General features: G+C 39.8%; 1 protein-coding gene across 1 annotated transcript in view; it reads left to right on the top strand.

The window, feature by feature from the left end:
• The first annotated feature begins 5804 nt into the window (after positions 1-5804).
• LOC139686225 (uncharacterized) overlaps positions 5805-26027 on the top strand; it is a 41559-nt gene continuing 21336 nt past the window's right edge. The window contains exons 1-3 of the mRNA XM_071583382.1: positions 5805-6110; positions 19852-20426; positions 20756-20944. Coding sequence (XP_071439483.1) covers positions 19973-20426; positions 20756-20944 — 643 coding nt within the window. The 5' untranslated portion in view covers positions 5805-6110; positions 19852-19972. The remainder of the gene's footprint in view (positions 6111-19851; positions 20427-20755; positions 20945-26027) is intronic.

The following is a 26027-nucleotide window of genomic DNA, read 5'->3' as shown; positions in this document are numbered from 1 at the left end:
AAAGGTTTAAGATTTTCTAGAAAGGAAAAGGCTAAGCGTAACATTAGAATAGGAGGGCAAAAACTAGAGCAGGTAGAACAGTTTACGTATCTCGGTAGTGTTTTGGACCAACACGGTTTAAGTAGAAGAGATGTAAGGGGAGGAATTGCACAATTAGGCAAAGAGGCCTTCACAAGGGGGAGGGAGTTGATGACGGGGACGTTGAGTAAGGATGTTAAGAAAAGACTCGTTAGAAAACTTTGACATGGAGCATAGTTATGCACGGTGGGGAAACATGGTCATTGAAGCAGGAGAATAGACGTAGACTGGAGGCAATGGTAGATATGTGGGTTTGTTGTAAAGAATGGAGAAGGTGAAATGGACAGAGAAGAGAACAAATGAGGAAGTGCTAGGTGTGGTGATGGAGGAGAGGGGTTTGCTGGGAGAAATCCTATGGAGGCAGGAGAAATGGATGAGTGGTGTATTGATCAGCCATAGTTTGATGCTGAAGACTGTAATATGGAGGGGAGATGTTAGGCAAACGAGGAAAGGACAGGAACAGGATATATAGGAATGTTGGACTGGATGGAGGAAGTACACAGAGATGAAGAAGTACTTGATGTGGAGTAGTTTGCTGGATTGTGTTTTATTAAGACGGAGACAAGATATTTCTTTGGTACATGTGTCCATCTAAAACCTGCCTCAATGGGGAGATTACCTTGTAATAATAATAATAGTATATTTTCCGCAGTAGATGGTATGGAAAGATTTGGATTGTTGTAATCTTTTAAATGAGAGATGAAGCCTCCAAGGAGAATTGGGGGAAGCAATCAATGTAGGGGTCATTCCAAACGGCTGCTATCTCTCTTTTATGTTCCCTTGTGCAGATAAACTGTTAAAGCATTGGTGTCCTGCAAAAGTATGAATTAATGTTAAGGAAACTACGATAGAGCGAGGTATTCGAGAAAGAGAAAGGCCAAATTAAGTATTATCAAAGGAGTTGATCGACTTAGAGCAGCTGGAGCAATTTATACGTGCCTCTGAGGCGTGTTCTGGACCAAAACGGTGAAAGTAGTCATTGAGATGTGAAGAGAAGATGAATTTTGTTGGTGTGAGCAAAGAAGATTTCATTCTAAGGAGGGAGAAAGGATTAAGATTATGTTTAAAGAGTAATATATAGCGGCAGGGATGAGAGCCAACGACGGGTTGATATAGTATTAATTAAAGAGGCAGGAAGAAGCATGGTCAACATGGAGCAAGCAACGGATAGAATATTACTGGTAGAGATAAAGACAAAACCGACGGACTTGGTCATTGTTCCAAGTGTACATACCACCGAGCAATTGATAAGGAGGAATAAGTCAATAGTTAAGTTTTTGTAAGCCAGAAAATTCATTTGTGGTCTATGAACAATTTACTCAAAATTAATACTGATAACACAATTAACACAATTTGCCCGTAAGAACACTCCATCCCAAGTATTGAACAAAACCATTAGAAGGTAAATATTTGCCTCAGGGCCGTAGGTCACTGTAGTCCAAGGGGCAGAGTGTTGGACTGCTGACCGGAGGGTCCTGGGTTCTTATTCCCAGGCAAGTCTCTGGGCACCTGCAGCTCCACCCAAGGTATGTGATTTTTTTGGGGCCAGATCTTCCTGGGAAACCATAACCGGCACAGTGTATTAAGGAACTGGCCCCCATTAATACCGTGATGTGTGAATTTCACACGCCGTAAATAGGGCTTAGTAGTGGGTGATCTCTACCATCACCTACCAAACCAACCTTCAGATTCATTTCTCTTTATGATCTATATATATATACATATATATATATATATATATATATATATATATATATAAATATATGTATATATATATATATATATATATATATATATATATATATATATATATATATATATATATATATATATATATATATATATATATATATATATATATTGGGTCGCGGTAGTCCAGTGGGTAGATCGTTGGACTGCTGACCAGAGGGTCCCAGGTTCAATTCCCGGGAAGGCACTCTGGGCACCTGCAGCTCCACCCAAGCTAAAGCGATTTTTTGGGTTCCAGGTCTTCCTGGGAAACCAAAACCGGCACAGGGAAAGGAACTGGCCCCCCCTACCCTGATGTGTGAATTTTCACACGCTATAAATATAGCTTAGTACTGGGTGATCTTGACCTTCACCTACTAAACCGACCTTTGGTTTGATTATTGTGTTTATGGTTTATAAAAAAAGATACATATATATGTATACATATATATATATATATATATATATATATATATATATATATATATGTGGGTCGTGGTAGTCCAGGGGGTAGAGCATTGAACTGCTGACTGGAAGGGCCCGGGTTCAATTCCGGGGCAAGGCACTCTGGGCACCTGCAGCTCCACCCAAGCTTTGTGATTTTTCGGGTATCAGGTCTTCCTGGGAAATTGGCACAGTGTATTAAGGTACTGGCCCCATTGGATAGGATATACGATCAATTAAGAGGACATAATCGAGTGAAGATGCAAAGTTACGATCTAGCGCTACCCAAAAACAGGCTAAGGAATGGTTTGATGTTAATCATTTACAATTAAATACTAACAAAACTCAGCATATTGTGTGCAGTCTTAAATCAAAAACAGCTGATATTGAAACTGCTAAAATACTAGGAATTTATATTGATACAAAACTTAATTGGGAGACTCACATCAGTCAGACCTGTAATAAACTTAGTAAAGCTGTTTATATGTTAAGAAAGGTCAACTTTATCATTTCAAATGAGTATCGTTTAACACTTTACCATGCCTTCTTTCAATGCCATTTGAATTATGTTGTTGAGTTATGGGGTCATTCCCCTCATGTTAAACAAATTCTGCTACTGCAAAAGAGAGCTATTCGCTCTCTTGCTAATATACCACCACGTGATTCCTGCAAACCTTTTTTTATTAGGTATAGAATCATGACTGTATTTTATTTGTATATCTTTAAGGCTCTGATTCATGTGAAAGTTAATCTAGAAACTTACCAATTAAGATCCAACCTCCATAACTATTCCACAAGAGGTAAATCGAATCTAAATACTACTTATTGTAGATTGTCATCAACTTACAACACATTTCACAATATGAACATACGACTGTATAACTATCTGCCTACTCAGTTGAAATCAGATGGTATCCAGAGTTTCAAGAATAGGGTATATACCTGGTTACTTGCTCACCCACTATACTCACTGGATGAATTCTTTTGTGACAATTTTCATCACATTTAAGAAAGTATGTTTATATGTTAAATAATACTTATATTGACGACATTTAATATGGTTGTACCATTTTTAAAATGAATAAAGTATTATTATTATTATGTTCCAGGAGGAAAACATTTGATAGTGATGGGGGATTGGAATGCAACGGTAGGCAAAGGAAGAGATGGTGATGAGGTCGGGGACTGTGGTCTACGATTTAAGGAATGACTGTAGGGAGAAAGCAATTGAGTTATGTTGGAGAAAGGAGTCAGTCATCACCAACGCTTGTTTTAGACACCTCAAAAGGCATAGACGTGTATTCCTCATTTATTTGTTTAATCTCTAGAAAAGGGAACCACAAAACAGAGGAGTAACTTGGCAATTTAAAGTGGAGCATGTATCTTCGGACAACTTAGTATGAAAGCATTCAAAATAAAGGGACGTTTAACGAAGGAATTGACAGGAGGTGGTCGTTATATTCTTGTATAACTGTGGAGAGATATGAAAGGGTAAGTGCGTGTGAAGAGTAGGTCAGGGGAGGGAGCGAGGTAAGGGTTCAACGGTGGAATAATTAGTCTGTGAGTGGTCGTGTGGAGTAATAAGTGTATGGGGGTGGGTCATGGAAGTATTTTGACGTGTGCATGAGGAAACTAAATTAGGAAAAACTAATGAGTATAATGCAGAGAATAAGAATAGATTGGAATAGGAGACCTATCCTTAGAACTTTGCATGTTTCTATCAGACTTCAATGGGAGATGGGCAGTGTTATGAAGAGGAGTATTGCATGGGGTGTCCATTATCACCCGAGATGTTCAAAGGCATCTCGGGAATAAGAACTGGATATAAGAATGAAAGTCGGCTGGGAATTCATTTGTAAAATCAGCTGGGTTTGATGATGATGTCCAAGCTTTATTTTGATGATCAAACAATGAAGACTGCCGCGAACATTGCTTTCCACTTTGAAATACGTAAACATTTGAATGTTTCCACGAATATTCCACGTAAGACGTTTTTATGAAGCCTATCTATCATTTACAGTGACGTTACATTATATTCATATGATAGAAGTGATTTCATTTGCATTGTCTGCCTCCTTTTACTCATATAACTTAAGAAAAACGAGGAAGAACATTTGCTTTAAATAACCAAGCCCGTAGTTTATTGAGGAGATGTTTGACGAGTAAATAACTGTAGTCTGTGTATGTAGATGTGGCGTTTTATTTCAATTTCGCGTAGTTTAAGACCTCCGGAATTAGTGTTTGTTGTATGCTTTATTTGTTACAGTTGATCTTTATGGATTAGGGCCATGTTGCCGATCAATATTGTGTATTAAAAATGGACATCTAGAAAATCAATCGCGAACAGCACTTAGGCGGAGGAGGTTAAAATTTTAATGTGAGTGGAATTTCGTCCGGCCTTCTGGTTCCCTAATTTGAAATTAGTGTACCATTGAATAGCTCATGTACAAGCGTATAATATTGTCAAGGAATTGTACATACATGTATGTATGTATATATATATATATATATATATATATATATATATATATATATATATATATATATATATATATATTGCACGTAAACGAGGGGATAGACACAATATTATAGTATTTGTTGATTGATTTTGTCGCATATCTTGTTTATGCATCACATTTGGTATGCTAATTAAAGGCAGTCTTGGTCAATCTCCAAAATAATTCCCTTTAATTCCTCCACAAGATGCTTTCAGGGTCAAATTTCCAAAAACGTGCGGCAAGGTCATAATTGGTTACGTGATCTGTGCACATAACGGCAAAGTATGATGTACTCGAGATATAAAATTTAACTATAACGACCAAAAGTGATGAAATATTAATAAACTTGACGTATTTCAGCGAGATGATACATTCAAATCATTCCCAAACCAATGGTGTACCCAGCCTCAAAAGGTAAATTTATAAATAAAGCATCAAGACATGGAAGTTGGCGATGGGAGTGTGAAAACTATTCGTAAATAGTACTATAAAAATGTTGGTAAACTTTCGCATACATGTATAGTCCGCATTCTTTTTCGCAACACTTCTCATTCATAACACTTGAAAAAACTGCGCATGTTTGAGAACGATTACTGATAAAGATGGTTGGTGTATTGAAATAAATCCACGTTAACATTGATTTCCTATTACACCGAACGAATTTTAAGCTTTAACCTCCACTACATTTTGCATAGAAAGCCAATTCTTCGAGTAGAAAGTGACAATAAACTCCTGATCTAGAGAAAATTAGTAACATCCCCGGAAAAGAGCGTTGGACTCTTCCTTGACTTGTAGGTGAATCAATAAAACTGAAGTATTTATTAGAGTATATCCAATTACTTGAAGCAATTACGATGTAAACATTCCTGAAAACTTTCGATGCAAACTCCTGGGTAATATAAACTAGTGAGCAGTCGTCTATCCTCCAAGAAAATGAAGATTCTTTCGTTTCAAATCCTGATTGATATGAATCGATCCACTCTTTTGTGTTGTCATTAATCTCCAGCTGATCATCTGCAACTGATAATACTAAAAGCAGCGCCTTTTCCCGGAAATCTTTGTACTTATTACTTCTTTCGTTTGAATGCATTAAATTGAATTAGAAAGTAGGCAAATTTCATTAGTTATCAGATATTTTAAGTCACATTAGCGAGTTATTAATATTGTGCACGTATCACTCCTATGTGAAATATCAATGTTTGTCATAAAGCCATTACATACGCTTGCATAGGACAATCTATTCAAAATGGCCCCCCTGCCATACGCTGAAAAGTATGTCATGAGCTGAGTGAACTACACTAATTTGTGCGGTAAGGAAAGTCTGGATATCTACAAGAAGTCCTGATGCTGAACGGAAAATAGGTAATGCATTTGGGCAATCGCCTTCGGTTTAATTTTCTCGAGAACGGTTGTTTTCATTCACTGTAATGTCGACTATTAACGTTCCAATCTTGCATTCGTAACTGCCAGTGAAGTAATATGCACTTTTGGTTTAAACTTTCTTGTTATTGACATCTCAGTGAAACTCAGTTGTTCGCGTAGACGTGTGATATTAAATGTAATTTTGGAATAGCTTGTCGTCGTTAGATCAACATTTTTTTTCCAGTTTTGTTCAGTGTCAAAATGTCATTGCATTCAGTGGTACTAATTATATTCACCATTACCCACAGAATCTTGCACCTTATATCGTAGAAATTATTTAGTTTGACGGTTTGAGACTAGACTGGGGTCAATAAACCAATTAATTCCTCGAATTTATAATAGGGAAGTGTTGGACATTTTATCTCGGGGATGTGGTAAATTACAGGATAATTTTTTTCCACCCAAATTTGTATGCGAGTTTTGTACTTAGGAAATATGTGCAATTCTTTCGGCTCTTTATTTTAGTCATTAATGAAAAGTACGTCAACCTTGCTGTGCACTGTGTTCATTTGTAAGTCATACCTTTCTCCGGTGCTCGACATTGATGAATCTTCTTAATTAAAGTAAATGAACTTATAGATCATTCGCAGAGTAAACTAAGTCATCCTTTTGAAAGAAACGTACTTGCGGCATCAACGAAAGTAATCGTTTAAAGTTGTCATGTTCTCTATTCTTTTAATGTTATATCACAACAATAAAAGTTATGTTGTTACGAAAAATAAAACAATAACACATTGCCCCTTTCAGTGTCATCAGAAAGGAATTTTGAATAAAAATGTTCGAGTTTGTTTGTGGACTGTGTGCCCATATTCTTAGGTAGAATCCCTCTCAGTGCAATTATTTTTTTGTCTGATCTATTTGAGAATCCATCGCAATGTCTGTTCCGTCATTACATCTTAGACAAAACATTTTATTCGCTGCCAGCCTTATTTACGTTCTGATACTGTCATTTTCCATCAAATAGCATGCGTTAAATGATCTGAATATCAATTTTTCTGCTCATACCGTCTTCCTTCAAGGAAAATACTGGAGATTAAACTCAAAAGTGGTTTTGAAACCTTTAAAGCGTGATTAATCCTTAGAAAAACCTTTATTTCTCTTCATAATAGAATAATTTTGTGTGACAAAATGCCAATCATACTGTAAAATACGTGTAAGTATAACTTTTCCACTGGTTAATTTTATGAAATGCTAATGTTAATAATAGCCTAAGATTCGCAAGATCAAAATTACATTATTGGCAAAAGAAAACATTAATTATAAGTATATAAGACTTTGTGATGCCTGTAAGATATGTTGACCCTAAGCATTACTAATTTTGCTGTTAATGTAGTCTTAATTCAGACTTCTGTGATTCTAAGAAGGTCAAGTGCACAGAGAGTGATAAACTTTTTCATGCAAACATGTCGGAAGTGGTAGATCTGTGAAAAATCATTAGAAATTCAGGTAAGAGTACAAATGACTTTAGGATGTAGGTTAGTTTTGTGCTAGAATGAGTTAATCATCCTTGTCCAAGCAGTAATTGGGACTAATATTAAACAAGAGAGAAAACTAGACAACCTTTTCATGCCTAAGACTTGAACCAATTTAATGCAACTTTTCATTGATTATATTGATTAATAAGTAAGTTTATGCATTAGATTTCAGTTATAACAGTGATGGAAGGATATTAGGTCGACTGCTGGGATACAAATGACATTTCCCGATTGGTGTAAAGGCAATATCATAATAAAGATCTAAGTTTATAAAGTTTCTTCCAAATATTCCATATATCCTTGTCAATATGCACGTTTAAGAGTGATTATGCAATCAACATGGCAAATCGATTATACCAACTTCTAAATGTGTTACAACTACCATTTATTTGTTCATAGATGACTTTATTTTGCTCTCTGAATTAATGTTCTCACTAAGAGTGTGTTTTGCATCATTTTAACTTTGTTACTGGCTGAATATTGTGTTTTTTGTATATTTTAATGGATGTGGGAGTGTTTTTCTTACTCTCTTATCATTAATGGTGCAAATATTGCAGAGAGCAGGCTTATATATTGTTCTACTAGTGTTAAAAGTATGTATGTAGACTCCAAGTATGTATTTCTGCATAAAATGTTTCGCATAATGCCTCAAATTTACTATTAATATGTACTTTTCTCCAAAATTGGGTGATTGTCATTGCTAAATATATCTTTTCATAGAGTAAACCTTTTTTAGTTTGAAATAGAATCATAATGTACGTTTGAAAGGGTCATAATAGAGTGTCAATTCTTTTCTTATGATGAATAATTCACACGGATCTCATTAAATCCAACAGAATTATGAAGAATATGTAACTATGAATACTATAATGTCAGTTTATGGGTTTAGGAAAGGGAGAGGTACGTATGTGATGCGATTGCAGTAATGAGATCACTAATCTAGAGAGGAATGTGGAACACAACCAGGAGGTATTTGCCTGTTTCGTAGATTTCGAAAAAGCGTTTGATAGAGTGAATTGGGAAAAACTTGTGAGTATTCTGCAGAAAATAGGAATAGATTGGAGGGAAAGGAGACTAATCCGCAACCTGTACATGTCTCAGACTGCTCAGGTGGGGGTGGGGAACGGGGAGTCCGGATGGGTGGTGTTAGGAAGAGGTGTGAGGCATGGGGTGTATCCCATTATCACTTTTACTATTCAACCTGTATGCAGAGGAAATGATCAAAGAGGCATGGGAAGAACTGGAGGTAGGAATAAAAGTGGGCGGGGAATTCGTAAAATCAGTTAGGTTTGCTGATGACCAAGCTTTAGTTTGTCAGTCAGCTTTGCTGAGTGAATTGGAAATTCTGTGCGACAGGTATGGGATAAGAATCAATATTAATAAAACAAAGGTAATGCGATTTTCTAGAAAGAAAAAGGCTAAGCTAAGCATTAAAATAGGAGGGCAAAAACTAGAGCAGGTAGAACAGTTAAGGTATCTCGGAAGTGTTTTGGACCAACACAGTCAAAGTAGTAGGGATGTAAGGAGAAGAATTGCGCTATAAGGCAAAGAGGCTTTCACAAGGAGGAGGGAGTTGATGAGAGGGACGTTGAGTAAGGATATTAAGAAAAGACTCGTAAAAACTTTGATATGGAGCGTAGCTATGTACGGTGCGGAAACGTGGTCATTGAAGCAGGAGGATAGACGTAGACTGGAGGCTTTTGAAATGTGGGTTAGGAGAAGAATTGAGAAGGTGAAATGGACAGAAAAGAAAGCAAATGAGGAAGTACTTGGTAAGGAGAGAGGCGCAGAGAGGTGTTTTTTGGGAGATATTACTAAGGAGGAGGCAGGAAAAGTGGATGAAGGGCATATTGATCGGATATATATAGTGGGATAAATAGAGGGGAGAATGTTAATGGCAGAGGAGGAAAGGGCAGGAACAGGATAGATAGGGATGTCTTGGATAGGGGATGAAGGGAGAAAGAAAGTACTTGGAGATGAAGAGGGACGGGACCTGATGTGGAGAAGCTTGCTGGATTTTGTGTTTTGTTAGGAGTCACACGAGATATTAATTGGTAGTTGTGTCCATCCAAAACCTACCTTGGCCGGTAGAATACCTTATAAATAATAAAATAATAATGTCAAATTTTGTGCTCATAATGGACTGTTACCATAAGAAAAAAGGCAGATAGACCAGTTTACGTATTAATGACTAAAAAATGTTAATTTAGCTGAAGAAGGATGTCTGTAAATTAAGTTATGATACTGATTTATTTTTTAATTTTTTCTTATTGAAATAGAATTACAATATTACATATTGTCACATCCTTAAACTAACTTCCTTCTGAAGTTACACAGTGCTGGAAACGGTTCTCTTCCAGTCTTCATAGCAGTGCTGGAACTCCGATACTGCTGGAATAGCCTCCATCTGGTCGGTTGCAGCCGTTTGAATGCTTTCGACTGTCCCACCAAAATGAGTTCCCTTGAGGTAATTCCTCAACTTCGGGAAGAGGGAAAAGTCACAAGGACTCAAGTCAGGTGAATAATGGGGCTGAGAGCCACAGGAATGTTTTTACTGGTCCTGTTGGTCTTTTGCGAGAGGTTTCTTGGAACCATTTTTGCGCAGATTTTATTTCATCCCCAATTCATTGGTCAAAATCTGATGAACGGTGGCGTGTGAGTCAAATTCAACTCTTCCCCGATTCTTCTGACTGTCGACCTATGATTTGAACGCACAAGATCCTGGATTATGTTGACATTTTCATCTGGTCTTGACGATGAAGGCATTCCGCTTCGTGTTGTCATCTTCAATCGACTCTCTTCCTTCTGAAAATGCCTCAAACCAACGAAAATACCTTGGCTCTTGACTAAACACTATCTCCGTAGGCCTGCTGAAGTTTAACAAGAGTTCCCGTTGCGCTGTGCCGACCTAGTCTGAAGCAGCAACTGATAGCACATCGAAATTGATTTCACTCATTTTGAGAACACAATAGAAAAAACTGTTTCACAAATAAAATCACTATGGACAACCAAATGACTCGAGCGAATTCAAACCCGTGCAGAGGGGCAGATAACATGTTCCCCTGCCGCCCCTCCAAGTCCAGCGTCTCCAGTGTTGCCAGATCGAACGCTACGTTGCCAGTCCCATTACTTAATTTAAAGACCTCCTATGTTAATTTTTTAAAATAAAGTTCTAGTTTTCTATATATTCTATTGTTTCAGGCTTCACTTCGTGGAGGTATTTAATATCCATACTAAAAAGAAAGAAAAGGAATGCCCATAAAAAGCATTTTCGTATCTCAGCCCGCAGTATCTAAAGATTTTAAGTGGTGCTCGATCCCGTTTCTGGGAGATCTTTCATATAGGATTTCCAACTGCCCACCCACCTCACTCAAAGCAGCCTTCTACCCACTCATAACCCTCTCCAAACTTCTAGCCAATAGAAAAGACACCCAGGATAGCCTTCTCAAATCAGGCATTTATAAACTGAAATGCGAGGATTGCAACAGCGTTTATGTCGGTCAGACCGGCAGGAATATCAAGTTACGAGTCAAGGAACACGCTAGGTGTCACAAAAATCAGAATAACAACTCTCTCTCTTCGCCAAGCATTTACTAGAATTCGACCACAGCAGTGACTTTGTCCCGGAGATATTACACACACTCCTAAAAGGATTAAAAATGGATGCTCTCGAGCAATTAGAGATTAGAAGGCACTTGGTACAACCCCAACACGACTCTTTGTAATGAGCAATTGTTCCCATACCCCTCCTCCCCACTCCTCTCCGAGAAACTAGCCTGGAAATGGTCAAAACAACCCATCAACGCACCTGAGAGCCTCCCGTCCCTCTCGGGCCCTTCCGTTCCCTTCCCGCCCTCACTCTGTCCCGAGGGTATATATTCTCGCTCTGTCTGTTTTGCAAATTTGTACCTGATGATGCCGCAAGTCGGTGAAATGCATTGTACCGTATAATAAAATCTGTGGAAGAGTACGAGTCTTTCTTTTTAGTATGGATATTCTAGTTTTCTATTCATATGTTTGATTACTGAATATGTATGAGGAGACTGCGTGTGTGTGGACGTGCCCTGATACATTCGTGGGATAATTAATGCTAGCACATTACTTGTTAGCAAATAAATTGGGGGTGCGCATGCAAGTTTCGGACTTAACAAAGGTACAAGATATTTCTTCTGACATTTTCTGAAATTATTGAGGTCGGAAACTTTTCTGAAAAATGCAGTGATTTCAGAGTGAATAAAAATCATTTGCCTTGACTGGGATTCGAACCCGGATCCCTATTAATGTCCAGTCTGAGTTCTTTTAGCCAGTTGATCTATCAAGGCGTCCTCTCTTTAAACTCGGAAATTTCGGGGGGCTTTTTAAAGGAACAAGAAGTTGTGACGAAATACCGTACATGCAATATCTCAGAGGCATTCGCAGTCGTGCACAATGTGACATATTCCACGAGGTTAAAGAGACAACTTGTAAACACTTAAGCTGGTTATACCTTTGGCAAATTCCAAAGAAACTGCTGGAGATGCCACCACAGTAACTCTTAACGAAGTCAACCGCTAATGTGCATTTCAATGCAACAATTTCAGAGTGTAAAAATCATTCGCCTTGACTTGGATTCAAACCCAGTTCCCTCGATAGCTTAACTGGCTAAAGCACTCGACCGGATATTGAGGGATAGTAGTATTTAGGGGTTGGGCGACAGCTGAGGTCATTTGTGCCATAGGGGATGGGCAGGGAAAGGATGAAGTGTGGAGAGAGAAACCCAGCGTCAGCATTAGGCTACTCTATTAACGAAAGGCGCCAAGGGGTCCGTAGTTTAACGTCCCATCCGACGGACGGCGTACTCACTCGAAGTGCCCTCCACAAAGCATCTCAAGTAGGGATACCACTGAAAAATGTTCAACACCGCCGGGATTTGAACCCGGGCCCTCAGGGTGGGAAGCCAGTATGTTAGTCACCGCACCAATCCCGTTTCCCATTTTAGATTTTCATGTTTAACATATATTATCACCTCTAAACTATTTTCTAGGGCATAAACAGTTTTCATTTGTAATTAATAATTATTTGTACCTGTAAAAGCGTTTGTTATTAGTATTATTGTTTAAAATTGCATGAATGACATGATTGTGAGGAAGAATTAAATGATGAGTGCCGTTAAAGTGGTTCTCAGGATCCTCAATCAACAAGAGGATGAAGGATATCAGGGACGCAAATGTTTAATTGGTTAGCGGATGATTGGTTTAATGGGTTTTAAGGAAGGGTGAGTGGCACGTACACCAGTTACATTCAATTACAGTAATGAGGTCGATACACGTTAGAGAGGAGCAATTAGGATATATATGTCTGTTTCGTAGATTGGGCATCACTTGCTTTTTATTGGTTTTTAAGTATTTAGTTTGAATTGGTGTGGAATAAATGGATTTATTGCAGAAAATAGCAGAATAGGGAGGTACAGGTTAATCTTTATAAAACCATAAACACAGTAATCAACCGGAAGGTCGGTTTGGTAGGTGATGGTCGAGATCACCCAGTACTAAGCCCTGTACGGCGTGTGAAAATTCACACATCTGGGTAATAAGGGGGGCCAGTTCCTTTCCCTGTACCGGTTATGGTTTCCCAGGAAGACCTGGTACCCGAAAATTCACTTTAGCTTGGGTGGAGCTGCAGGTGCCCAGAGTGTCTTGCTCGGGAATCGAACCCGGGACCCACCGGTCAGCAGTCCAATGCTCTACCCACTGGACTACCGCGACCCGTTAATCTTTATAACCTATTAATATCTATGAGACTGCTATCAGACAGTGGGGACAGTGAGAGTATTAGTAGTATTTATGGGAGGCAACTGACAGCTAAGGTCATTTATTTATTTATTTTGAATTTTACAGTAAAAAAATATAACAAACACGGAAGAGGACAAAATACAATAGCAGCATAACAATAAACAAAGAGAACCGAACGTGAACAGGGGAAAAATTTAATTTGTTGAGAGTTGGAATGGGAGTTAGGGTGGTGGAATTGTTGCATGATAAATTAAAAGGATGGACAGTGTGAATTGGGGGAGTGAATTAAGAAGGGAGGAGAGGCGAAATGAAGGTGGGAGCTTGGTGAGAGATTTGCACCATTAGGGGAAACAGTTTTCCACCAACTCATCCTCGCAACAGAAATTCCCGAAAGAAGAATGAATTCATCAAATAGACGTCGCGGAAGCCTTAGGATTAATTTATATGTATATCTGAAGTGTTTTATTTGTACCAAAATGGTTTCAAAGTAGTAATGATGGAGAGACTAGAAGGAGGATTGCGTTGTATTGGGAGCATAAAGAGTCTTAGACGCACAATCAGGAGGGGGAGGACGGTATATTGTACATCTATATGAATACCCTGCAAGCCACCAAAAAGATGTGTGGCAGGGGGTGCAGCATGAGGAGGAAAGGGTAAGGGATGAGGGGGTTAGGTGTTTTCAAATGGATGGGGGAAGGTGAGGGGAACCTGCAAAATATATATATATACAGTAGTAGTTTTTAGGGGAGGCGACCGACAGCTAAGGTCATTTGCGCCATAGGGGATGGACAGGAAAGGATGAAGGGTGGAGAGAAACCCGGCGTCGGCATTAGCCTACTCTTTACGAAAGGCGCCAAGGGGTCCGCAGCTTAACGTCCCATCCGACGGACGCCGTACTCACTCAAAGTGCCCTCCACAAAGCACCTCAAGTAGGGATCGAGATACCTCTGAAAATTATTCAACACCGCCGGGATTTGAACCCGCGCCCTCAGGGTGGGAAGCCAGTACGTTAGCCCCCGCACCATCTCGATCCCTATATATATATATATATATATATATATATATATATATATATATATATATATATATATATAAACATAATCGTATAACCATGCGCAGTCCCCATCTTGTAATTATGTTAATACTTATTGTGTCGAGCCGACTGGTGGGGGATTTCGATTACAAGCATTCTGGTCTCTTTATAGTTCTTGGAAAAAATGACCATTTTAAACCTGTCTGTCTCTCTTGCAGTCCATCATCTCTCTGATCTATTATTAGTGGTCCCTCCGCCCGTTATACGTTGGGGTTCGTATTATGTCCTTGATGTCATCGGAAAAGCAGCCATCTTCTAAGTGTATTTAATAGGTTTAATCTATATTGTAAACACCGCTGTGTAAAGGAATCCCAGCCTAAATATTCTAGCCAAAGTAGTTATGCTACTGCGTTGGTCATAACAATGTTTGTGACTAATCTAGCCCCTCCCAATCCGCTGAACTCCATCCAATTCCGAAATCAAGTTCATCTCTTTGAGGATCCCCTAAATATACTGGCAGCATACCATACTCTAGGTGGGGCCTGACTCAGGGCAAGAAAAAACATCGTTCCTTCACTTTTTCGAATATTGACAGTACTGTTTTGAAGAGTACGTGCGATCGATTCAGGATAATAATATTGGAGGAACTCATTACACAGCTCAAAAGGGGGGTAATTACATTGAGTAATGTTACTACTCTCGACAGATACCACTACTTGAGTGTGAAAGGATTTTCATTTTCATTGGTATTTTGTTTAAATACACTTGCTTGTAAACAAAAGTTTCGTTTGTCCATTTTTAATTGCCGTACCTTATATGTGGAAAAGGGGGAAATGTTCACGGCTATTCAGGAAGTGGGGATAGGAATAAGATAGGGTTACCCACACATTAGACGGAATGAAGTAATTATAATACGGGGAAATATATTACCGTGTTGGTCATGTTGTCGTAGAGTAAGGACGTTGGGTTGTGTTCTTTTATTGGGAGATAGACTAGAGAATTGATTGGTAGTCGTATTCAACCAAAACCTTCCTTAACCAGCGGAATACCATAATAATAATGATATTTAGTGGGTCGCGGTAGTCCAGTGGGTAGAGCGTTGGATTGCTGACCGGAGGGTCCCGGGTTCGATTCCCGGGCAAGGCACTCTGGGCACCTACAGCTCCACCCAAGCTAGAGTGATTTTTCGGGTACCAGGTCTTCCTGGGAAACCATAACCGGCACAGTGTATTAAGGAACTGGCCCCCCTTAATACCCTGATGTGTGAATTTTCACACGCCGTAAATAGGGCTTAGTACTGGGTGAACTCTACCATCACCCATACCAAAACAACCTTCAGGTTGATTACTGCGTTTATGGTTTTTTTTAATGATATTGATTGGTGTATTACGGTACAGTTGAATGTCCATACTGGAAAATCGGTTCAAGAAACTAGCTGTCTGGTTAATCTGGAATGTGGTATAAGTTGGTGTTGTTGCGATTGATAAAGTTCGGAGAATCTATCATCGAATCAGTGTATGTCTTAAAAAATTGATTTGCCATTGGGGGATGTTGTAAGATGACTGTGATGTACGAGACTAATCGCAGAAGTACCCGACCCAACGAAGAAAACACAAAAATTTGGAAAAAATTGTATTTATTTTTCAAAGTAATCTCCTTTCAGCTCTATATACACTTTTCCCAATGATGATCAATGAGTTAAATTCCCTTTTTTACAGATAAGAAATTCCCTTTTTTCCCGTCTTGCTCCTCATAATAGCCATAAACTACCGACCATCACTTCTTCTCATTTGGACAATCTTTGACCAAGGAGTGATTTTTTCAAGTTTGCGAACAGAAAATGAATCAAGGGGGCTAAATCTGGTGAATAGCAATGGCATGAGGTAGCAATTCAAACTATAATTTATGAATTTCGGCCGTTGCAATAACGGATCTGTGAGCTGGTGAATTGTCTTGATGAAATGACACTTTCTTCTTAGCCAAATGCGGCCGCTTTTGCTTGATTTCTTTGCTCAAACATCGCCATAAGTTCACGTAATACTCACTGCTGATGGTTTTCCCTTTTTCAAGATAGTCAATAAAAATTATCCCACACGTCAATCCCAAAACAACGGAGGCCATGACTTTTGTCTGCAGATGAAACGGTCTTGGCCTTCTTTGGAGCCGGTTCTCCCCTTTTCAATCCATCGTTTTCGATTGTTCTTTTGTCTCGGATGTTAAGTAATGGACCCATCTTTCATCCATGGTTATGAAACGACACTAAAGTTCTGCTTTGCTGCTGTGAAACTTTGCTAAACCCTCAATTGAAACATCTTCAGGACACTGGTTTTGCTCAAAGTTTGAGCTAACGGGGCACCCATCTTTCTAATGTCCAAATTTCCAGTTAATATGCTATGTACCGCACTTTTTGAAATGCCTGCTCTGTCTCTGCTAGCTCTTGCACCTTCAGTCGATCATCATCCAGTATCACTTTGTGGATTTTCTTCACCATTTCTGGAGTCGTCACACCTCATTTGGTCAACTCCGATTAGCGATGTTCTTGTATGGCCTCGTTTTAAACTCTGCTACCAAATTGTATCATATAACTGTTGTATAAACGAAGAAGGAGCAGACTCACTTCCAGAAGATTGGAATAATCCAGTTCAGCTTTTACTACATATATATATATATATATGTTGGTTGGTTAGGGGCTTGTGAGGCCTTTCATTCAATTAATAAAAGTATATTGTATCACATGTAACAATGACCGATTTTCTCTCTGCATTTTCGCAAATTCACTCGTAAACGTTCACTTAGTGATGAATGCCAAACAAATACTAAACAACGTGGCATCTTCAAACTTGAAACATATGCTTTATATAGATTGCGTACTTTCTAATACGGTGATATTTTTCAAATAGCTTCGGCCATCTCTACGTCAGGCCGGGTACTTCTGGGCTCTCCCATATATATGTATGGAGTAAGTAGAATATTAAAGGCAATTGAGGATTTAGGAATAGGATAGGGATGTGGAACGGGACGAAGGAAGTATAATATGGAGTTGAAGATGTTTCAGTAGCTACCATTAAATGGTGGACTAACCCTAAAGAAAAGTACATTCCTATGCATAGATCATAATTTTTATGTAACTACATAGCTTAACGTTGTTTAAACCTGGAGTTTTGAATGTTATCGATGACCCTAGTCATAGATGCACCTTAAACTTTAAAGATTACCAGTGCATACATTGAGTCAATAGGGTAAGCATTGGTTTCGGAGGCTTTTAATCAATGTTTCTTTCGTAAATGAAGGAGAAAATAGATTTGATTGGAGGGAATAGCAAGCGATGAGCTTCCAGGACGTGCAGTTACTGTAATTTCCTGTCCCAATAGATGAAAATTTGATTTTCAGGACAGAATACACGAAAAGTACTTGGGTCAGATGGGAAAATATCAAATTATAATGTTGTTAAGACTTGTAATATTTTGTTTGATATCCCACGAAGCTAAAGTTGTTCTCAGGATCATCAGCAAAAGGATAGAGAGAGTATGGCAAATGTTTCCTTAGGGGATGATGATCAGTTTGGATTTAGGGGAAGGGGAGATGTACGCTTGATGCCATTGCAGTAATGAGGAAATGATTAAAGAGGCATTAAGGGAAGAACTGGAGGTAGGAATGAAAGTCGGAGTGGAAAGTTAGATGGCGGTGTGAACCATGGCACTATCCTGTTGAAACCAAAAGGCTTCTGTGTCTTATCCCTCAGCATAATCTTCCATTTTGGGGAGCAAAAAAGTTCTCCAGCATCTCGTAGAGTTCAGGGTAACACTTGAACGTCGAGTTTTAAAAACGTAAGGCCCAGTAATGTCTCTGGAGGACACGGCACCGTCACTTTGGTGCTATGACAAGAGGTCTTGGTTGAAGTTGACGAGGGTTGTCAATCGCCCAGCAATGAAAACTTTGCTTATTTACTGAGCCGGAGAGGTTAAAATGCACTTCATCGCTAGACCAAAGCGCCCTCTGCATTGCCACCATACTTACATTGTCCTCGAAGAGCATTTGTATGACAAAGCTCTCTAATCATAGGGTAATTTTTCCTGAAAGAAGGCAAATCTGGAAGGTGAATTGTGTGTGTACATATCACAATGCATTGCAATCATTCACAAATATGATTGGTTGTAAATATGAATGGTTCCATTGTTGGTGAAATTATATTATTCTTGGTTAAACCATGCCATGGTCGGTTAATTTAATTTGTTGGTTAAGTCACACTTTTTTTGTTAAATTGATACCGTTCTTGGTGAAATCATATTGCAGTTTGTTAAACCACAAGGTTGCTGGTTGAACGGTACGATTATTGGTAAACTAATTCCATCCCTGGGTTTATGATATGGTTGTTGATTGCAGCATAGTATTGTTGGTAAATTCACATATTGGTTTGTTGATTATACTACTGTTGGTAAATTGATGGCTTGTCGGTGAAGTCATTGCATTGTAGGTTAATTTGTATTATTGTTGGTTAATTTATGCAATTTTTAGATAACTTATTGTTGGTTAATTTATGCAATTGTTGGTTAATTTCTACTATTTTTGGTTAATTTGTACTATTGTTGGTTAATTTGTACTATTGTTGGTTAATTTTTACTATTGTTGGTTAATTTTTACTATTGTTGGTTAGTTTATTCAATTGTTGGTTAATTTGTACTATTTTTGGTTAATTTATTCAATTGTTGGTTAATTTTTACTATTGTTGGTTAATTTTTACTATTGTTGGTTAATTTTTACTATTGTTGGTTAATTTATTTAATTGTTGGTTAATTTGTACTATTGTTGGTTAATTTATTCAATTGTTGGTTAATTTCTACTATTTTTGGTTAATTTGTACTATTGTTGGTTAATTTTTACTATTGTTGGTTAATTTGTACTATTGTTGGTTAATTTGTACTATTGTTGGTTAGTTTATTCAATTGTTGGTTAATTTATTCAATTGTTGGTTAATTTGTACTATTGTTGGTTAGTTTATTCAATTGTTGGTTAATTTGTACTATTGTTGGTTAGTTTATTCAATTGTTGGTTAATTTATTCAATTGTTGGTTAATTTTTACTATTGTTGGTTAATTTGTACTATTGTTGGTTAATTTGTACTATTGTTGGTTAGTTTATTCAATTGTTGGTTAATTTATTCAATTGTTGGTTAATTTTTACTATTGTTGGTTAATTTTTACTATTGTTGGTTAATTTTTACTATTGTTGGTTAATTTTTACTATTGTTGGTTAGTTTATACAATTGTTGGTTAAATTTATACTGTTGTTGGTTATACCATATGATTGTTTGTTGAATAGTATTATTGTTTGTTGGTGCAATTGTTGATTCTCTGTGTTTGTTGCCCCGTTCTCTGTGTGCTGTTCCGCTCTGTGCCACGAAGGGAGGGGCGATCCGTACGATGCCTTCTGGACTCCTGCTGGACGTGGACTGGCAGCAGTTTGACTCGAGTGAGACGGCAGGGTGCCGTGTCGTCCGGATGATGGGTTTGGTGTGATTGTGGTATGGAGGACGGGAGGAACCGTGGTAGGGGCGGCGGGTGGGAGGATGCCCACAAGCAGGGCCACAACCTCTCCCCTACCGCAAAGGGGCGGCCCACGCCGGGCTCGCCAACCAATTACTGTGATAGGAGCGTGGCGGGGCACGCCCATGGCACGAAGGGAAGCCCGGAGGCTGTGGTATCCCCCCGTGCCGCATATCATGTGCCGGGGATGCCAGTGCCACATGGCGGCACGTTGCCCACCGATGCCCTGAAAGGCCTTGGCATGAGCGACAGGCGTGCCTCACTCGAGCTCCGTTGCCTTGGCATGCCAGTGCGGCCCCCTGCCATGCCAAGCGGTCTGGTCATCTCAAAGGTGAGCAGTGGTGGGAGCGGCTCATCCCGACAGGAGATACCGATCAAGGACATATCCCGGCTCGGTTCGGACCTATACCGTCGTACCGTGGATGAGAGTAGAGGTGAGTGCTCATCAGAGATAACCTTTGACCTCGTAAGCTTCCTTTGAAACAACCGTGGGAAGATTTTTTGAGCCATCAGCAAAGGGAAGCCACCATGGTTCCCCCAACAATTAGGATGATCATACCACGGTAGACTCCCTCTCTCTCTCCCCCAATCCGAACAAAGCAGTTTCCTCTTAAAGCTAACCAAACACTCTTCAAACCTCTACCATAACAATGATCAAGTTCAGGGACATCTACAATAGAAATAGTTATTGTTCTATTTTGATTTCTTAAAGTTGAACGAGTATCTCTCTGCTAAAGAGCGCAATTGACGCAATATGTTGCAGGTGGCTGTGATGTTGTTGCTGCGGTGAACAAGGACAAGACGTCGGCCCCGCAGTTGTCGTTCAGGGGTCCGGACGTCTCCCCAATGAGCCGCTCTGTCAGCTGCAAGAATGGCGAAGCCCCATTGCATCATGGGAGTCCGAGGCCTGCTCTGGTGGTGACATCTGGGGATGTTTCCGCAGAAGCCAGAGGTAGGATAGTAGGGGGGTTGATTGTGTTGGTTGTTTTTGAATTGGTTTGTTTTGGTTTGTTCTACAAATATCATATCTCGTACAAAGCACGCGATTAGTTACTGCGATAAGGGTTATTGTTTGACTCTACATACTCCATTCCTCCCTTCATTCCGTCCAATGTGTCCCTATTGACCTTATTGCCGTGAATTCTACTTACTCTATTGGATGTTAACGTCAGTTCCCTAGGAGATGATGTCCGCCCATTCCTAATATGTAATATTTTATGAAATATATTTGTGGTTGCCCTTCCAATATGATAAATGAAATTGGTATTTCTTCATTACTACTGTTTGAAATTATCTATACTCTTGATGAATCCGTGCTGATTTCCGGGAATTACCGTCGCGTAGTTTAGTTGGTAGACAACTGTTTCGCCCCCAGTCCTGGAGGCGTCTTCAGGTCAAAGTGATGTGCGTTGCGTTTTGGCCGCCATATACATAGGAGACGCTGGCTGGCCGGGAGCTCTCTGATTGGCTCTTTCTTGACAGCGAGTGGGAATCACCCTTTTCCAAGTGGAGGTCAGGGTGTAGCCGTCCTCACGGTTGAAATTGTATGGATTTTTTATTATTTCCACCGCTTCTCTGATGAGTCGCGGAAAATATCGCCATTCTCTTGCCAGCACTCTAGTCTGGTCGAACTTTATAGTGTGTCCAGGTTCCGACCATGTATGTTCGGCAATTCGGCCGAAAGTCGGAACTGTTTCTTATCTCTGTGGCTCTTTGTTGCTCCTTGGTCCTGCATCTGATTGACCTCCCTGTTTGACCGATATATGACTTCCCACTCGTGCACTTCATCTCATATACACCTATACGTTCATGAGAACGGGGGTTTGGTCCTTTGGCTTAGATATTATGTCGCTGATTTTTCTGGCTGTGGAGAACCTAGTAATTATGTTATGCTTCCGTAGAAGCTTGCTTATCTTCTCAGCCGTTCCGGCGACATAGGGGATGGTAGCATATGCCGCTGGTTTTTCTTTTCCAGGTTTCTCCTCGTTCTGTTCCTTGGCCCGAATCCCCTCTTTCGTAAACTCCATTCCCTTTATGACGGTCCTTTTTCGGACCATGTGTTCTGGGTATCCATTTTTCCCCAGCGCAGAAACTAAACTACGCGACGGTAATTCCCGGAAACCAGCATGGATTCATCAAATATACGGCACGGAAGCCTAAGGATTATCTATACTCTTGATGTTTTTGATTGATTGATTATTTTATTTATTTTTTTAACCGGGAATAAAACCCTTTTCATAAAGAAAGTCAGTAAACATATATTGGTTCCACAATTATAAAAGAGAAAGCAATTACAAACAGATATAAATTAAATGAAGTTAATATTGACATGTGCAGATATCCACAACTAGCGATAATTAGCATTCTAAAATTCTTTGGATATTTTTAATAACATTTTTTTTAATGGGATCCATGGTGAGATAGAGAAAGAATAGGCCAATGTAATCATACAGGGTCGCATCCAAAAGTGGTAGGACTGATTTTTTTACAAGAATTTTATTGACAATATACTTACATCGACTTAATAATCTTCAAAGTATGCTCCTTGAGCTGCTACACACTTAGTATAACGTTGCTCCCATTCCCCGTACGCCCGCTGGATATTTTCCTTGGGGGTGCCGTTGATGACCCTCGTCGAAGCCTCTTGAACGGCCTTTATCGAGTCAAAACGTAGTCCCTTGAGCTGTCTTTTCATCAGGGGGAAGAAGGAGAAGTCCGATGGTGCCAGATCGGGAAATGGCAGAATTTTCGGCACCATCTTGGCGCGCACACCTTGCGCATGGCCAAATCCTGTGAAATAATGCGTTGGACGTTGGATGCAGACACAGACCCAACTGGTCTGCGATTTCTTCACTGGTTAAGCGTCGGTCTGTGTTCAGCAGTGTCCTCACTCTGTCCACATTCGTGTCGGTTCTTGCCGTCCGGAGCGATGGTCGTCTTCAACGAGCTCCCTACCCTCTTTAAACAACTTGTGCCACTCAAATACTGTGGAACGGCTTAAGGCAGTGTCCCCATAAGCCTGCTTGATCATATCGAGGGTCTCAGTTGCCGTCTTCCCGAGTTTTGCACAAAACTTCACGGAATAACGTTGCTCTAAATTCAGATTCATTTTGTTTTTCGACGCGGACAAAAAACTTGCTTCACTAAAAACGGTGTCCTCACTCAACGACAGCCCGCAGGCGACTAAGGTTGGTGTTGGTCTGTTGCTAAGAGCCCCCTCCACCTTACCCTGCCAGGCAGACCCCCCTCCACCACTCCGTTCTTGCCAGAGAAAATCAGTCCTATCACTTTTGGGTGCGACCCTATATATCTGTTGGAATCTGTCTTAATCTGGCTTATAGACCAGTAGTAAGTGTAATTTTGTACGTGATATCCACGAGGGCGTTTGGAAAAGTAAGGTCTTCTATTGCTATTTTCATGAGAAATATAATTCATTCTCAACTCTTCGTACATCGTATGGAAAGGTTGGGCACAGTCGCCTTGAAAATCAATCACTTTTTGCATCCTTGTAAGCAGCTTTTCATTAATACTGGGGTCGTACCTTTCTCCACCGTGGTCCAAAGCCAACTGTGATGACTGCTTCTCCGATATAATAAATTCATCCTTCCATTTAATGTGGGAAGTGTACGGGGTGAGAAGTGTATTATGGACATCATAAACGTGCATTGGAAGTGGTGCAGGGAGTTTTCTGATGGCCGGGAAAACGTCCTACGATGAACAGCAGTCGATGGGGTGGCCAAGTTTCCCATTGGAATATCAACAACGGTGGCTCCAATTGACGAGATGGTGGTGCGATATAACCAGAGGGAATTACCCTTCAATTAGATAAAAGGAAGGCCTTAATGAATGAAGAGAGAGAGGGTGGCTACTTCTCCGTGCTGCAGGATATTGTGTCTCTTGAGGTCAATTAATTTACAAACAAGGTGTCTCTCCTCACTTAAAGGAGGAGAGTGTTTGCATATCATGACAATGCACGTCCACGTGTCTTCACATCAAACGATGACCACCCTACTCAATGGATCCGGCTGATGGGATATATATCATCGACCACCCTCCTCACAGCCCAGAGGACATCACTGCCCCCCCAAGCGACTATCACTCGTTTCCCGCACTCAAAAAACACCTCGGAGGACAGAAATTCAAGTCAGACGAGGAAGTGCAAGAAGCAGTCATCGCAGTTGGCTTTGTGTGATGCGGTGGGAGAAAGGTACGATACCGGTTTTAATAAAAAGCTGCTCACAAGGAGATGCAAAAAGTGATTGGTCGTCAAGGTGACTACAGGGTTCGTCCGGAAAATAAGTGTACTGATTCCTGGGCTGGGCGCGCCGCTCCAGGCGCGCAGCGCCGCACCCAGCACCGCTCTGACGGGCTGCGATTGGAGGGGGGTATGTTGGCAAGCGACGCTGAAAAAGACAGTCGGCTCTGAGCTGTGGTGTAGTGAGGAGCTCTGTTAACGCGAACCTTCACGCTTCGACCCACGTCACGGAACGCGATGCCGAAGTTTTTGGAGCAGCGTTATTCCATCAAATTTGCGGTGAAGCTTGGGAAATCGTCTACCGAAACTGTCGGTATGATTAACCAGGCTTACGGGGAGTCAGCCATGTCCAGAAACATGATCTTTCGGTGGCACAAGATGTTCGTGGAGGGCAGAGAAGAGGTCGACGACGAGTCTTCAAGAGGTTCCCGATGATGCCTTCGCAGGAGCGTTCCAGGAATGGGAACGCCGCTGGAACAAGTGTATCGACTCACAAGGGTCCTATTTTGAGGAATATTGGTTTAAGATATGTAAAAGTGTAATAAATATTTTTTCCTGAGCTCAGTACACTTATTTTCCGGACGAACCCTGCATGTAGAAAAATAACTAAATGCTAAACCTTTCCATATGATGTACCCGAAGTTGAGAGAGTAAATTTGATTTTTAATTAAAAAATAAAAATAGGGGACCTTACTTTTCCAAATGCCCTTGTAATTTCAAAGAATACTTCATACCTTGTGTTATGTGAAGGTACTCTGAAAGATATTGCCCTTTGGAGTTTATTTATTTTAAAGCATTATTCACGTACAGCAGCGGTGCCAATTTACACTGAAAATTATCATTTAAAAACATGAAAGAGGACAAAATACAATAGCAGCATAACAATAAACAAAGAGAACCAAAGGTGGAGAGGGGAAAAATTTAATTTGTTGAGAGGTGGGATGGGAGTTTGGGTGGTGGAATTGTTGCATGATAAATTAAAAGGATGGAGGGTGTGAATTGGGGGAGTGAATTAAGAAGGGAGGAGAGGCGAAATGAAGGTGTAGAATTAAGTGAGAGATATCCTAGGGAGATGGAGCAGGGAGAGGGTGGATTTAGTTGGTCTCCTGAAGTTGAAGTGAAAGGGAGAGAGAGCAGTTCAGGGCAGTCAATGGCTGAGTTTAGGGTGTTGTGGAAGGGTTTCAAATCAGCTTAAAGTCTGCAGTTTCGGGGACTAGAAATGGATAAAGAAGACGGAAGAGTATTTTGAGGACATAATGCAGAAATGTGGGGATTCTGCGTTTGACTATTTTGGCAAAGAAGTGAGAGATGTACAATCAAGGGATTTTAAGATTAGTTCCTGTGATGAGGTCGACCGAATTTGGGGGAGCAATATGATAATAATATGAGAAGTACGAATGGAGTGCTATTGTATCTTTAATTTCTGTGAAGCAGTGTGGAAGGCCTAATTGGGACATTTTTTTATTTTTTTACAGTCTTATGTGGTCGGAATAATTTAGTTTATGGTCAGTTGAAACGCCCAAGGTCTTCAAGGACTTCTAAGGAATCGATCTTGTCATGCAGTAATTTATAAAGTAAAGTCATGTTATCAATTTTTCTTCGTTTATGTAAGGAGGGAAGATTTAATAGGGATAACATTTCATGATAACTATGAAGATCTTTGTGAAGATTGAATTTGAATTCATTTTTTATCACGAATTTTCTCTGAACACATTTGATTGTATGATTATGGAGTTTTTAATAATAATTAGTTGTTTTAATGGTAGTTTCTTCAATTTAT

This window comes from Hetaerina americana, unplaced genomic scaffold (assembly GCF_022747635.1).
Source record: "Hetaerina americana unplaced genomic scaffold, ioHetAmer1.1.p SCAF_135, whole genome shotgun sequence".
NCBI lineage: Eukaryota > Metazoa > Arthropoda > Insecta > Odonata > Calopterygidae > Hetaerina > Hetaerina americana.
The sequence above is the reverse complement of the archived record's forward strand: the minus strand, read 5'-3'. Positions and strand labels throughout refer to the sequence as shown.